General features: G+C 41.4%; 1 protein-coding gene across 1 annotated transcript in view; it reads left to right on the forward strand.

Moving 5' to 3' along the window:
• The window catches only part of AKAP9 (A-kinase anchoring protein 9), an 894,005-nt gene that overhangs the window by 81,588 nt on the left and 797,397 nt on the right, over positions 1-15,020 (forward strand). The window contains exon 2 of the mRNA XM_053715709.1: positions 1,859-2,113. Within this exon, the coding sequence (XP_053571684.1) occupies positions 1,859-2,113 (255 nt within the window). The remainder of the gene's footprint in view (positions 1-1,858; positions 2,114-15,020) is intronic.

Below are 15,020 nucleotides of genomic sequence, written 5' to 3' on the forward strand. Positions count from 1 at the left end.
TTTGTTATTTTGCTGAGCCAACATACAGGTTACCTCGAGTCTTCTGTCATTATAATTATTACATATTTTTCCCTTTTAAGGCTAATGATATATATTTGCAACTAAAAGATACCTTTTTGCATTTACTACATCAGAGTCATTAGAGTTCACCAGTGTGCTACCAAACAAGGTTATACAGCCTGGTAACTACAATATAATATAAGCATACTGTGTATGTACATTTACAATAGTGTGGCTGGGGGAGGTTATGTACAGTGGCCAAAGTGTTGCCTTGAAGTAGTGCCATCTATTTACACCATTGAGTATGTTTTTCATGACTTGCTGATCACTTTAATGTGATCAGAACAAAAACACAGTTGAAGGGACATTGTCTTTATGCTATGAGACTGCTATGTTGTTATTAAAAAAATAAGAAAAGTAAAATAAACTCTCGTATTAGTTTTACTAATCTTGTGTTTTTAAAAGAGTATGGTTCCCTCTTACAGAAGCAAAAGTTGTGCACATTTTTTAAGAGAGTCAAATGTGCATATGCTGAGTTTATCCATGTACATAGCTTTGTGTGTAAGTTTGACATGGAGTGACATTTGAGCATATGTCTTAAATGAGATCTTGGCACACGTTAAATAATTGCTGTTGCCAATCTCTAAATTTGATTTAGAGGCTTAGTGTGGAGCTTTGTAGGCGAAATCGTCTTCTAGGTGTTTTGTCAAATTGAATGTGTCGTAAGCAAATTACTAAACCTATAGAATGTAAATGTAGTGATATTTATTTAGCTTGCTATTACTAATTGATTTGCTTTTATTGTCTGAGATCAATGTAAAACATAAAACTAAGGGGGCTTTGCCTAAGATATCAGAAGTCTTACCTGTGGTTGTTTTTTTATTATTATTTTGTTAAATTTCTTAAAATGTATTACTATTGATAGAAAAGCCACTTGTAATCAGCAAGATAGCTATCTGTAGCCATTATTAGAGTAATTAAATACACAGCTTTCAAAATAATATGGTATTTGACAGCACTAAGATTTTAGAGAACTTGAGATAATGAAGATAGTTAATATTGCAGTAGACCTAGCAATCATTCAAAGTGTTAAATTAGTACTGAATTTGTCTTTCTGGCAACCAAGGCATTAAATCATTGTACTAGCAGCTAAAATGTGAAATAATGTTTTGTTCTTGTTTCCGGCAGTCAAGGAGTTAAATCACGGTTTTGCACGTTACTGGAAACTGAGAAAGAAGTTTTACAAATCTGTTGACCCTTGAGTTACATTAAAGGGACACTGAACTCAAATTTTTTTCTTTCGTGATTAAGATGGAGCATGCAATTTTAAACAACTTTCTAATTTACTCCTATTATTATTTTCTTCGTTCTCTTGCTTTCTTTATTTAAAACATAAGGTATCTAAGCTATTTTTTTGGTTCAGGACCATGGAAAGCACTTGTTTATTGGTAGGTGAATTTACCCACCAATCAGCAAGAACAACACAGTGTGTTCACCAAAAATGGGCCGGCATCTAAACTTACATTCTTGCATTTCAAATAAAGATACAAAGAGAATGAAAATAATTTGATAATAGGAGTAAATTAGAAAGTTGCTTAAAATTGCATGCTCTATCTGAATCATGATAGAAAAAAATTGGGTTCAGTGAATAGTTTTCACAAATCATAAAAGGTTTTTTTGTAATACATTTCCAGCCTGTATGACATGGGCTAGTTTGTCAGCCATGTTTTGTGTTAAATATCCTATTATATGTATAGTAGCATCATCTATGTTGGCATTGTTACAAATATGAAAAAACACTATGTATGTGAATCATTATATGGAATGAGTACTCTAACAATGTTATTTTGCTCCTCAGCTTGCACAGTTCAGGCAACGTAAAGGCCAAACCGAAAGCCAGAACGCAACAAAGAAGTCTAAGAAAAAGAAGAGTTCTTCAAGCTTAAAACCACGTGACCAGTCAGAGAATGCAACAGAAGGCAACTTATCCCAGAGTGATGAGGCCCATCCTCTCAGCACTCCAAGCGAGGCAGCTACCACTACTGAATTCACTATCATGAGAACTGTGCCCCAGGGTGAAATTATTAAACATGACCAGACCTATAATGTAGAAGTAAGTAATGATCAGGGGGGATAAAAATCAATGATTGATTTAATTTTTTTAATAATAATAAATTTAAAAAAATCTATTTTTAAAATATTTTTTTTTAAAGGGACAGTCGTCAAAATTAATATGCCGATTTCTAAGCCCTTGAAGGCCGCCTCGCATTTTTATAAAATTTTTTTATAGTTAGACAGCGCTAGTTCATATGTACCATATAGATAACATTGTGCTCACTCTGGTGGAGTCAGCACTGATTGGCTAAAATGCATGTTTGTCAAAAGAACTGAAATAAGGGAGCAGTCTGCAGAGGCTTAGTTATAAGGTTATTACAAAGGTTAAAAGTAAATTTAATATAACTGTTGGTTATGCAAAACTGGGGAATGGGTAATACAGGGATTATCTATATTTTTAAACAATAACATTTCTGGAGTAGACTGTCCTTTTAATTAAATTTAGATTTGTTTGATTTAAATCAGATTTCTCCTGTTAAGTGTGGTCAGTCCACGGGTCATCATTACTTCTGGGATATTAACTCCTCCCCAACAGGAAGTGCAAGAGGATCACCCAGCAGAGCTGCTATATAGCTCCTCCCCTCTACGTCACACCCAGTCATTCTCTTGCACCCAACTAATAGATAGGATGTGTGAGAGGACTGTGGTGATTATACTTAGTTTTATACCTTCAATCAAAAGTTTGTTATTTTAAAACAGCACCGGAGTGTGTTGTTCCTTCTCAGGTAGAATTTGAAGAAGAATCTACCTGAGTTTTTGTATGATTTTAGCCGGCGTAGTTAAGATCATCTTGCTGTTCTCGGCCATCTGAGGAGTGAGGTAAACTTCAGATCAGGGGACAGCGGGCAGGTTAACCTGCAAAGAGGTATGTAGCAGCATATTATTTTCTGAGAATGGAATTGACTGAGAAAATACTGCCATACCGATATAATGTAAGCTCAGCCTTAAATGCAGTAGTAGCAACTGGTATCAGGCTGTCATGTATGTATATTTACACTTCAGTATTCTGGGGAATGGCACTTCACTGGGATAATACTGTATGCATAAGACTTTAGCCTAACTTGCAGTGGGAACGACTAGCAACAGGCTTTCTAATGACATTTCATTTATTTGATGTTAAACGTTTTTGCTGGCATGTTAAAATCGTTTAATTATCTGAGGTACTGGGTGAAAAATTGTTTTGGGCACTGTTTTTCTCTTGTTAAGTGTATCCAGTCCACGGATCATCCATTACTTATGGGATATTAACTCCTCCCCAACAGGAAGTGCAAGAGGATTCACCCAGCAGAGCTGCTATATAGCTCCTCCCCTAACTGCCATTACCAGTCATTCTCTTGCACCCAACGAATAGATAGGATGTGTGAGAGGACTGTGGTGATTATACTTAGTTTCATACCTTCAATCAAAAGTTTGTTATTTTATAATAGCACCGGAGTGTGTTATTCCTTCTCTGGTAGAATTTGAAGAAGAATCTACCTGAGTTTTTCTATGATTTTAGCCGGAGTAGTTAAGATCATATTGCTGTTTCTCGGCCATCTGAGGAGAGGTAAACTTCAGATCAGGGGACAGCGGGCAGATTAATCTGCAAAGAGGTATGTAGCAGCTTATTATTTTCTGACAATGGAATTGATGAGAAAATTCTGCCATACCGATATAATGTAAACTCAGCCTTAAATGCAGTAGCAGCAACTGGTATCAGGCTGTCATGTATGTATATTTTACACTTCAGTATTCTGGGGAATGGCACTTCACTGGAATTATACTGTATGCATAAAACTTTAGCCTAATTTGCAGGGACTAGCAACAGGCTTTTTAATAACACTCAATTTATTAATGTTAAACGTTTTTTGCTGGCATGTAAAATCGTTTAATTTTCTGAGGTACTGGGTGAAAAAATGTTTTGGGCACTATTTTTTTCAACTTGGCAGTTGTTTTATTTAATTTATGACAGTTTACTGATCTCTCTCACTGTTATGTGTGAGGGGGAGGGACCTTTTTTGGTGCTTTTGCTACGCATCAAAAAATTCAGTCAGAAGTTTATTGTCTTCCCTGCATGATCCGGTTCATCTCTACAGAACTCAGGGGTCTTCAAAACTTGTTTTGAGGGAGGTAATCACTCACAGCAGAGCTGTGAGATTGTAGTTGACTGTGATAAAAAAAAAACGTTTATTTCTGTATTTTTTTTTTTTTTTTTTTTTCTGCTATCAGGGTTAGTTATCCTTTGCTAATGGGAGCAATCCTTTGCTAAAATTGTGTTTTTTACAAAGATTTGATGCTATAACTTTTCAGTTTATTAATTTTCAACTGTCATAACTTTTTCTGTGCTTCTTATAGGCACAGTACGTTTTCATATTATAGTAAATTACTTGAAAAGTATTTCCAAGTTGCTAGTTTATTTGCTAGTGTGTTAAACATGTCTGATTCAGAGGAAGATATCTGTGCTATATGTGCTAAAGCCAAAGTGGAGCCCAATAGAAATTTATGTACTAACTGTATTGATGCTACTTTAAATAAAAGTCAATCTGTACAAATTGAACATATTTCACCAAACAACGAGGGGAGAGTTATGCCGACTAACTCGCCTCACGTGTCAGTACCTGCATCTCCCGCTCGGGAGGTGCGTGATATTGTAGCGCCGAGTACATCTGGGCGGCCATTACAAATCACATTACAGGATATGGCTACTGTTATAACTGAAGTTTTGGCTAAATTACCAGAACTAAGAGGTAAGCGTGATCACTCTGGGGTGAGAACAGAGTGCGCTGATAATATTAGGGCCATGTCAGACACTGCGTCACAATTTGCAGAACATGAGGACGGAGAGCTTCATTCTGCGGGTGACGGTTCTGATCCAAACAAACTGGATTCAGATATTTCAAATTTTAAATTTAAGCTGGAAAACCTCCGTGTATTACTAGGGGAGGTGTTAGCGGCTCTGAATGATTGTAACACAGTTGCAATACCAGAGAAAATGTGTAGGTTGGATAAATATTTTGCGGTACCGGCGAGTACTGACGTTTTTCCTATACCTAAGAGACTTACTGAAATTGTTACTAAGGAGTGGGATAGACCCAGTGTGCCGTTCTCACCCCCTCCGATATTTAGAAAGATGTTTCCAATAGACGCCACCACACGGGACTTATGGCAAACGGTCCCTAAGGTGGAGGGAGCAGTTTCTACTTTAGCTAAGCGTACCACTATCCCGGTGGAGGATAGCTGTGCCTTTTCAGATCCAATGGATAAAAAGTTAGAGGGTTACCTTAAGAAAATGTTTGTTCAACAAGGTTTTATATTGCAACCTCTTGCATGCATTGCGCCTGTCACGGCTGCAGCAGCATTTTGGTTTGAGTCTCTGGAAGAGACACTTGAATCAGCTCCATTAGATGAGATTACACACAAGCTTAAAGCCCTTAAGTTAGCTAACTCATTTATTTCAGATGCCGTAGTACATTTAACTAAACTTACGGCTAAGAATTCCGGATTCGCCATTCAGGCACGCAGAGCACTGTGGCTAAAATCCTGGTCAGCTGGCGTTACTTCTAAATCTAAATTGCTTAATATACCTTTCAAAGGGCAGACCTTATTCGGGCCCGGGTTGAAAGAAATTATCGCTGACATTACAGGAGGTAAAGGCCATGCCCTGCCTCAAGACAGAGCCAAACCTAAGGCTAGACAGTCTAATTTTCGTTCCTTTCGTAATTTCAAAGCAGGAGCATCATCAACTTCCTCTGCACCAAAACAGGAAGGAGCTGTTGCTCGCTACAGACAAGGCTGGAGACCTAACCAGTCCTGGAACAAGGGCAAGCAGGCCAGGAAACCTGCTGCTGCCCCTAAGACAGCATGAATCGAGGGCCCCCGATCCGGGAACGGATCTAGTGGGGGGCAGACTTTCTCTCTTCGCCCAGGCTTGGGCAAGAGATGTCCAGGATCCCTGGGCGTTAGAGATCATATCTCAGGGATACCTTCTAGACTTCAAATTCTCTCCCCCAAGAGGGAGATTTCATCTGTCAAGGTTGTCAACAAACCAAATAAAGAAAGAGGCGTTTCTACGCTGCGTACAAGATCTTTTATTAATGGAAGTGATCCATCCGGTTCCGCGGTCGGAACAAGGACAAGGGTTTTACTCAAATCTGTTTGTGGTTCCCAAAAAAGAGGGAACTTTCAGGCCAATCTTGGATTTAAAGATCCTAAACAAATTCCTAAGAGTTCCATCGTTCAAAATGGAAACTATTCGGACAATTTTACCCATGATCCAAAAGGGTCAGTACATGACCACAGTGGATTTAAAGGATGCTTACCTTCACATACCGATTCACAAAGATCATTACCGGTATCTAAGGTTTGCCTTTCTAGATAGGCATTACCAGTTTGTAGCTCTTCCATTCGGATTGGCTACGGCTCCGAGAATCTTCACAAAGGTTCTGGGTGCTCTTCTGGCGGTACTAAGACCGCGAGGAATTGCGGTAGCTCCGTACCTAGACGACATTCTGATACAAGCTTCAAGCTTTCAAACTGCCAAGTCTCATACAGAGTTAGTACTGGCATTTCTAAGGTCGCATGGATGGAAGGTGAACGAAAAGAAGAGTTCTCTCTTTCCACTCACAAGAGTTCCCTTCTTGGGGACTCTTATAGATTCTGTAGAAATGAAGATTTACCTGACAGAAGACAGGTTAACAAAGCTTCAAAATGCATGCCGTGTCCTTCATTCCATTCAACACCCGTCAGTAGCAAAATGCATGGAGGTGATCGGCTTAATGGTAGCAGCAATGGACATAGTACCCTTTGCACGTCTACATCTCAGACCGCTGCAATTGTGCATGCTAAGTCAGTGGAATGGGGATTACTCAGACTTGTCCCCTACTCTGAATCTGGATCAAGAGACCAGAAATTCTCTTCTATGGTGGCTTTCTCGGCCACATCTGTCCAGGGGGATGCCATTCAGCAGGCCGGACTGGACAATTGTAACAACAGACGCCAGCCTACTAGGTTGGGGCGCTGTCTGGAATTCTCTGAAGGCTCAGGGACAATGGAATCAGGAGGAGAGTCTCCTACCAATAAACATTCTGGAATTGAGAGCAGTTCTCAATGCCCTTCTGGCTTGGCCCCAGTTAACAACTCAGGGGTTCATCAGGTTTCAGTCGGACAACATCACGACTGTAGCTTACATCAACCATCAGGGAGGGACAAGAAGCTCCCTAGCAATGATGGAAGTATCAAAGATAATTCGCTGGGCAGAGTCTCACTCTTGCCACCTGTCAGCAATCCACATCCCGGGAGTGGAGAACTGGGAGGCGGATTTCTTAAGTCGTCAGACTTTTCATCCGGGGGAGTGGGAACTTCATCCGGAGGTCTTTGCCCAAATACTTCGACGTTGGGGCAAACCAGAGATAGATCTCATGGCGTCTCGACAGAACGCCAAGCTTCCTCATTACGGGTCCAGATCCAGGGATCCGGGAGCGGTTCTGATAGATGCTTTGACAGCACCTTGGACCTTCGGGATGGCTTATGTGTTTCCACCCTTCCCGATGCTTCCTCGATTGATTGCCAGAATCAAACAGGAGAGAGCATCAGTGATTCTAATAACGCCTGCATGGCCACGCAGGACTTGGTATGCAGATCTAGTGGACATGTCATCCTGTCCACCTTGGTCGCTACCTCTGAAACAGGACCTTCTGATCCAGGGTCCCTTCAAACATCAAAATCTAATTTCTCTGAAGCTGACTGCTTGGAAATTGAACGCTTGATTTTATCAAAACGTGGTTTTTCTGAGTCAGTTATTGATACCTTAATACAGGCTAGGAAGCCTGTTACCAGAAAGATTTACCATAAGATATGGCGCAAATACTTATATTGGTGCGAATCCAAGAGTTACTCATGGAGTAAGGTTAGGATTCCGAGGATATTGTCTTTTCTACAAGAAGGTTTAGAAAAGGGTTTATCCGCTAGTTCCTTAAAGGGACAGATTTCAGCTCTGTCCATTCTTTTACACAAACGTCTGTCAGAAGTTCCGGACGTTCAAGCTTTTTGTCAGGCTTTAGCTAGGATCAAGCCTGTGTTTAAAACTGTTGCTCCACCATGGAGTTTGAACTTAGTTCTTAATGTTTTACAGGGGGTTCCGTTTGAACCCCTTCATTCCATTGATATCAAGTTGTTATCTTGGAAAGTTCTGTTTTTAATGGCGATTTCCTCGGCTCGAAGAGTCTCTGAGTTATCTGCCTTACATTGTGATTCTCCTTATCTGATTTTTCATTCAGACAAGGTAGTTCTGCGTACTAAACCTGGGTTCCTACCTAAGGTGGTCACTAACAGGAATATCAATCAAGAGATTGTGGTTACATCTTTGTGTCCTAATCCTTCTTCGAAAAAGGAACGTCTGCTACACAATCTAGATGTAGTCCGTGCCCTGAAATTTTATCTACAGGCAACTAAGGATTTTCGACAAACGTCTTCCCTGTTTGTCGTTTATTCTGGTCAGAGGAGAGGTCAAAAAGCTTCGGCTACCTCTCTCTCCTTTTGGCTTCGTAGCATAATACGGTTAGCCTATGAGACTGCTGGACAGCAGCCTCCTGAAAGAATTACAGCACATTCTACTAGAGCTGTGGCTTCCACTTGGGCCTTTAAGAATGAGGCTTCTGTTGAACAGATTTGCAAGGCTGCAACTTGGTCTTCTCTTCATACTTTTTCCAAATTTTACAAATTTGACACTTTTGCTTCTTCGGAGGCTGTTTTTGGGAGAAAGGTTCTTCAGGCAGTGGTTCCTTCCGTATAAAGAGCCTGTCTGTCCCTCCCGTCATCCGTGTACTTTAGCTTTGGTATTGGTATCCCATAAGTAATGGATGATCCGTGGACTGGATACACTTAACAAGAGAAAACATAATTTATGCTTACCTGATAAATTTATTTCTCTTGTAGTGTATCCAGTCCACTGCCCGCCCTGTCACTTTAAGGCAGGAAATTTTTCCATTAAACTACAGTCACCACTGTACCCTATGGTTTTCCTTTCTCTGCATGTTTTCGGTCGAATGACTGGTAATGGCAGTTAGGGGAGGAGCTATATAGCAGCTCTGCTGGGTGAATCCTCTTGCACTTCCTGTTGGGGAGGAGTTAATATCCCATAAGTAATGGATGATCCGTGGACTGGATACACTACAAGAGAAATAAATTTATCAGGTAAGCATAAATTATGTTTTTTCCACTTGGCGGTCGTTTTATTTAATTTAAGACAGTTTACTGATCTCCCTCACTGTTGTGTGTGAGGGGGAGGGGCCTATTTTGGCGCTTTTGCTACGCATCAGAAAATTCAGTCACAAGTCTGTTTTCTTCCCTGCATGATCCGGTTCGTCTCTACAGAGCTCAGGGGTCTTCAAAAGTTAGTTTGAGGGAGGTAATCACTCACAGCAGACCTGTGAGATTGTGCTTTGACTGTGATAAAAAACATTTATATTCTGTACATTTTTTCTGCTATTCAGGGTTAGTTATCCATTGCTAATGGGGGCAATCCTTTGCTAAAATTGTGTTTTACCGGAAAGAATTTGATGTTATAGTTTCTCCGGTTTATTATTACTCAACTGTCATAACTTTTTTTCTGTGCTTCTTAAAGGCACAGTACGTTTTTCATATTATTTGTAAATTGCTTTGAAAAGTATTTCCAAGTTGCTAGTTTAATTGCTAGTGTGTTAAACATGTCTGACTCGGGGGGGCGGAGTCCGGAGCCCATGAGAGCGGTCGCACAAGCTTGCTGCTCCGGTCCCTATACAGCAAATATATATCTTTTTGCATCGCATTGCATCCTGAAAATCCTGCAAAACATTCCTTGGACTTTTGTCTATTTGAAAGTGCAAACCAAATTTATTTTCAAGAGCTATCTTTTTCAACCAGGACCGGAGCTCTAATCTGAACCTTTACTGGCGGCAGCCATCTTCCCACCCTCGTGGCTACTGATCTTTTTTTTTTTTTAATCTCTCCGGACTTGTAAGGGACATTGAGGACTTTTCATAGCATCTAAACCCCCCCGGCAGGTGGCCTCTATTGCCCTGTCGTTATTGAGCAGTGTTGCCTCACTAATCACTGCAAGTGTACTACCAGCCGTAATCAACATGCCCGCCTTGCATCTCACTGGGAGAATAGATATGGAAGGAGCAACTACTTTCCTGAAACAGCTGAGTTACCTGCTCAAGGAGTACAGAGAGAACTTTGACAAGTCCCTACTTACGGATCCCTACCATAACCGAAGCATGAACTTTGCCCAGACCCTCAGCCGGACCACATTACTGCGGCTGGTGAGTGTTGCAGTGCTTTGGGGCCCCGGCACTCGGCGCTTACTCTGGGCACGGTACATACAGACCTAGACACTGATAGCCTGACTCCCAAGAGCGGAGATGTCCCGGTCGTGGAGCGGAGGCTTCAGACAGCTGCTATGAGTGTCGCTACTTTGCAGCCAGGTGGCGGCCATACCATTGCAGCGCCCAGTTCAAGCATTACAACAGCGGTTATAGCTGAGAGGTTTGATTGCAGGGAATTCCCTCTTATTCATCTATTCCCAACATCTTATCATGGGATCACCTGCCTTACTATCCTCTTACAGCTCCTGGGGATGCTTGGTGCCTGCTTTGACTTATATGGGACTCTGGATACTTTAATTTCAACTGGAATTGGGTAATGGAACATTTTCCCGCACACTATCCCTGAGTTCATAATGGATCAGCTTTACTGCCTGACTGAGGACTTCATGGAAGTCTACGTTTTAAGTTCTCAATAGTTTTGCTTATCCCCCTGTTTATATGGTTCCCCTTCCCTTCAGTAGCACAGCTGCGTGTTTATGGTTTGGGATATTATATGCATCTAATTTCTGAGACAAACTTTAATTATCCCCTATATGACTACACTTTTACTTATCAATAGTGATAATTCAATTTGTACCAACATCGCTATGCAATTCACTACTATGTATTACCGGGCATTTTTCTGATTCTCACAAGGCGGGCTGGTCTTCTGCGGCCGAGGAGGCGAGCCCTGTATTCCTACCTCTAGAGATTAGTGCCAACTGCTCAGCTTGTTGTTATGGGTAAGATAGTTATTATAATGTGCTGGCTTTTTATATTTTAGATTATGTGTACAGCACTACTATTAAGGGGAGAAATAATTTTCAATATGAACTAGGATGCATCTCATTCACAAACTAACATTCTTTGCTTAAAAGTCATAAAATGCTACCATTATATTTTACTGACCCTCAGCTGTTTTGACCCTCCGTATGCCCCACCCTATCTATATTGTTCCTTCCACTTGCTTAATATTCCTATCAGAAATGTAAGGCGGACGCTAGAGTTAACACAGTTTATACAGCTACTCTTTATCTCCCCCACGATATCTATACACCCAGGCATGTCTTACAGTTCCAAAAATACTATAGAATCTAAATTCACTTAAGCATGGTATACTCTTTATCTCTCCCATGATATCTATTCATTAAGGCATGTCTTATAGCTCTAGAAATATCTTAGAACCTGTGTATACTCAAGCATGCTTTATAGTTTCAAAAACATTCTATATTAAAACAGTGTATACAGTTACTCTTTATCTCCCCCATGATATCTATATATCTAGGCATGTTCTGAAGCTCTGAAATTACTATAGAATCAATATTTACTCAAGCATGTTTTATTCTTTTTCTCTCCCATGATATCCATTCGTCCAACCATGCTCTATAGCTCTAAAAATATTTCAGTACCTGTATATGCTCAAACATGTTTCATAGCCTTAAAAACTTTATAAAACCTGAGGTTCAGTTGAGACCCATAAGTGGTCTCATTAGTTTTATAGTACCTTCTAATGTTTTATTTTGTGTTTTGTGGGGTCCAAAAGTGGCCTCTACTATGGAGGAGAAGGTCTAGAACCTTACTGGCATTTCTTTATGTATTTAGTACTTGAACTTATTTAAGTATAACTTGCTTGTATGTCATTTCATAAAACCTCAATAAAAAAATTTCAAAAATTTTTTTAAAAAAAAAACAAAAAAAAAAAAACATGTCTGACTCAGAGGAATATCTCTGTGCTATATGTGCTAAAGCCAAAGTGGAGCCCAATAGAAATTTATGTACTAATTGCATTGATGCTACTTTAAATAAAAGTCAATCTGTACAAATTGAACATCATTCACCAAACAACGAGGGGAGAGTTATGCCGACTAACTCGCCTCACGTGTCAGTACCTGCATCTCCCGCTCGGGAGGTGCGTGATATTGTAGCGCCGAGTACATCAGGGCGGCCATTACAAATCACATTACAGGATATGGCTAATGTTATGACTGAAGTTTTGTCTAAATTACCAGAACTTAGAGGTAAGCGTGATCACTCTGGGGTGAGAACAGAGTGCGCTGTTAATAATAGGGCCATGTCTGATACTGCGTCACAGTATGCAGAACATGAGGACGGAGAGCTTCAATCTGCAGGTGACGGTTCTGATCCCAATAGAATGGATTCAGACATTTCTAATTTTAAGTTTAAACTCGAAAACCTCCGTGTACTGTTAGGGGAGGTATTAGCAGCTCTGAATGATTGTAACACCGTTGCAATCCCAGAGAAATTATGTAGGCTGGATAGATACTATGCGGTACCGGCGAGTACTGACGTATTTCCTATACCTAAGAGGCTTACAGAGATAATTACTAAGGAGTGGGATAGGCCCGGTGTACCCTTTTCCCCCCCTCCTGTGTTTAGAAAAATGTTTCCAATAGACGCCACCACACGGGACTTATGGCAGACGGTCCCTAAGGTGGAGGGAGCGGTTTCTACTCTGGCTAAGCGTACCACTATCCCGGTGGAGGATAGCTGTGCCTTTTCAGATCCAATGGATAAAAAATTAGAGGGTTACCTTAAGAAAATGTTTGTTCAATAAGGTTTTATATTGCAACCCCTTGCATGTATTGCGTCTGTCTTGGCCGCGGCCGCTTTTTGGTCCGAGTCCCTGGAAGAGACTCTTGACTCAATAACTATAGATGAGATTTCAAGCAAGCTTAAAACACTTAAGCTAGCTAATTCTTTTGTTTCAGATGCTGTAGTACATTTAACAAAACTTACAGCTAAGAATTCCGGATTCGCCATTCAGGCACGCAGAGCACTGTGGCTAAAATCCTGGTCAGCTGACGTTACTTCTACATCTAAATTACTTAACATACCTTTCAAAGGGCAGACCTTATTCGGGCCCGGTTTGAAAGAAATTATCGCTGACATTACAGGAGGTAAAGGCCATGCCCTGCCTCAAGACAGAGCCAAACCTAAGGCTTGACAGTCTAATTTTCGTTCCTTTCGTAATTTCAAGGCAGGAGCAGCATCAACTTCCTCTGCTCCAAAACAGGAAGGAGCTGTTGCTCGCTACAGACAAGGCTGGAGACCTAACCAGTCCTGGAACAAGGGCAAGCAGGCCAGAAAACCTGCTGCTGCCCCTAAGACAGCATGAATCGAGGGCCCCCGATCCGGGAACGGATCTAGTGGGGGGCAGACTTTCTCTCTTCGCCCAGGCTTGGGCAAGAGATGTCCAGGATCCCTGGGCGTTAGAGATCATATCTCAGGGATATCTTCTGGACTTCAAATCCTCTCCCCCAAAAGGGAAATTTCATCTGTCAAGGTTGTCAACAAACCAAATAAAGAAAGAGGCGTTTCTACGCTGTGTACAAGATCTTTTACTAATGGGAGTGATCCATCCGGTTCCGCGGTCGGAACATGGACAGGGGTTTTACTCAAATCTGTTTGTGGTTCCCAAAAAAGAGGGAACCTTCAGGCCAATCTTGGATTTAAAGATCCTAAACAAATTCCTAAGAGTTCCATCGTTCAAAATGGAAACTATTCGGACAATCCTACCCATGATCCAAAAGGGTCAGTACATGACCACAGTGGATTTAAAGGATGCTTACCTTCACATACCGATTCACAAAGATCATTACCGGTATCTAAGGTTTGCCTTCCTAGACAGGCATTACCAGTTTGTAGCTCTTCCATTCGGATTGGCTACGGCTCCAAGAATCTTCACAAAGGTTCTGGGTGCTCTTCTGGCGGTACTAAGACCGCGAGGAATTTCGGTAGCTCCGTACCTAGACGACATTCTGATACAAGCTTCAAGCTTTCAAACTGCCAAGTCTCATACAGAGTTAGTACTGGCATTTCTAAGGTCGCATGGATGGAAGGTGAACGAAAAGAAGAGTTCTCTCTTTCCACTCACAAGAGTTCCCTTCTTAGGGACTCTTATAGATTCTGTAGAAATGAAGATCTACCTGACAGAAGACAGGTTAACAAAGCTTCAAAATGCATGCCGGGTCCTTCATTCCATTCAACACCCGTCAGTGGCTCAATGCATGGAGGTGATCGGCTTAATGGTAGCGGCAATGGACATAGTACCCTTTGCACGCCTACATCTCAGACCGCTGCAATTGTGCATGCTAAGTCAGTGGAATGGGGATTACTCAGATTTGTCCCCTACTCTGAATCTGGATCAAGAGACCAGAAATTCTCTTCTATGGTGGCTTTCTCGGCCACATCTGTCCAGGGGGATGCCATTCAGCAGGCCAGATTGGACAATTGTAACAACAGACGCCAGCCTACTAGGTTGGGGCGCTGTCTGGAATTCTCTGAAGGCTCAGGGATCATGGACTCAGGAGGAGAGTCTCCTGCCAATAAACATTCTGCAATTGAGAGCAGTTCTCAATGCCCTTCTGGCTTGGCCCCAGTTAACAACTCGGGGGTTCATCAGGTTTCAGTCGGACAACATCACGACTGTAGCTTACATCAACCATCAAGGAGGGACAAGAAGCTCCCTAGCGATGATGGAAGTATCAAAGATAATTCGCTGGGCAGAGTCTCACTCTTGCCACCTGTCAGCAATCCACATCCCGGGAGTGGAGAACTGGGAGG

This window comes from Bombina bombina, chromosome 5, assembly GCF_027579735.1.
Source record: "Bombina bombina isolate aBomBom1 chromosome 5, aBomBom1.pri, whole genome shotgun sequence".
NCBI classification, from domain to species: domain Eukaryota; kingdom Metazoa; phylum Chordata; class Amphibia; order Anura; family Bombinatoridae; genus Bombina; species Bombina bombina.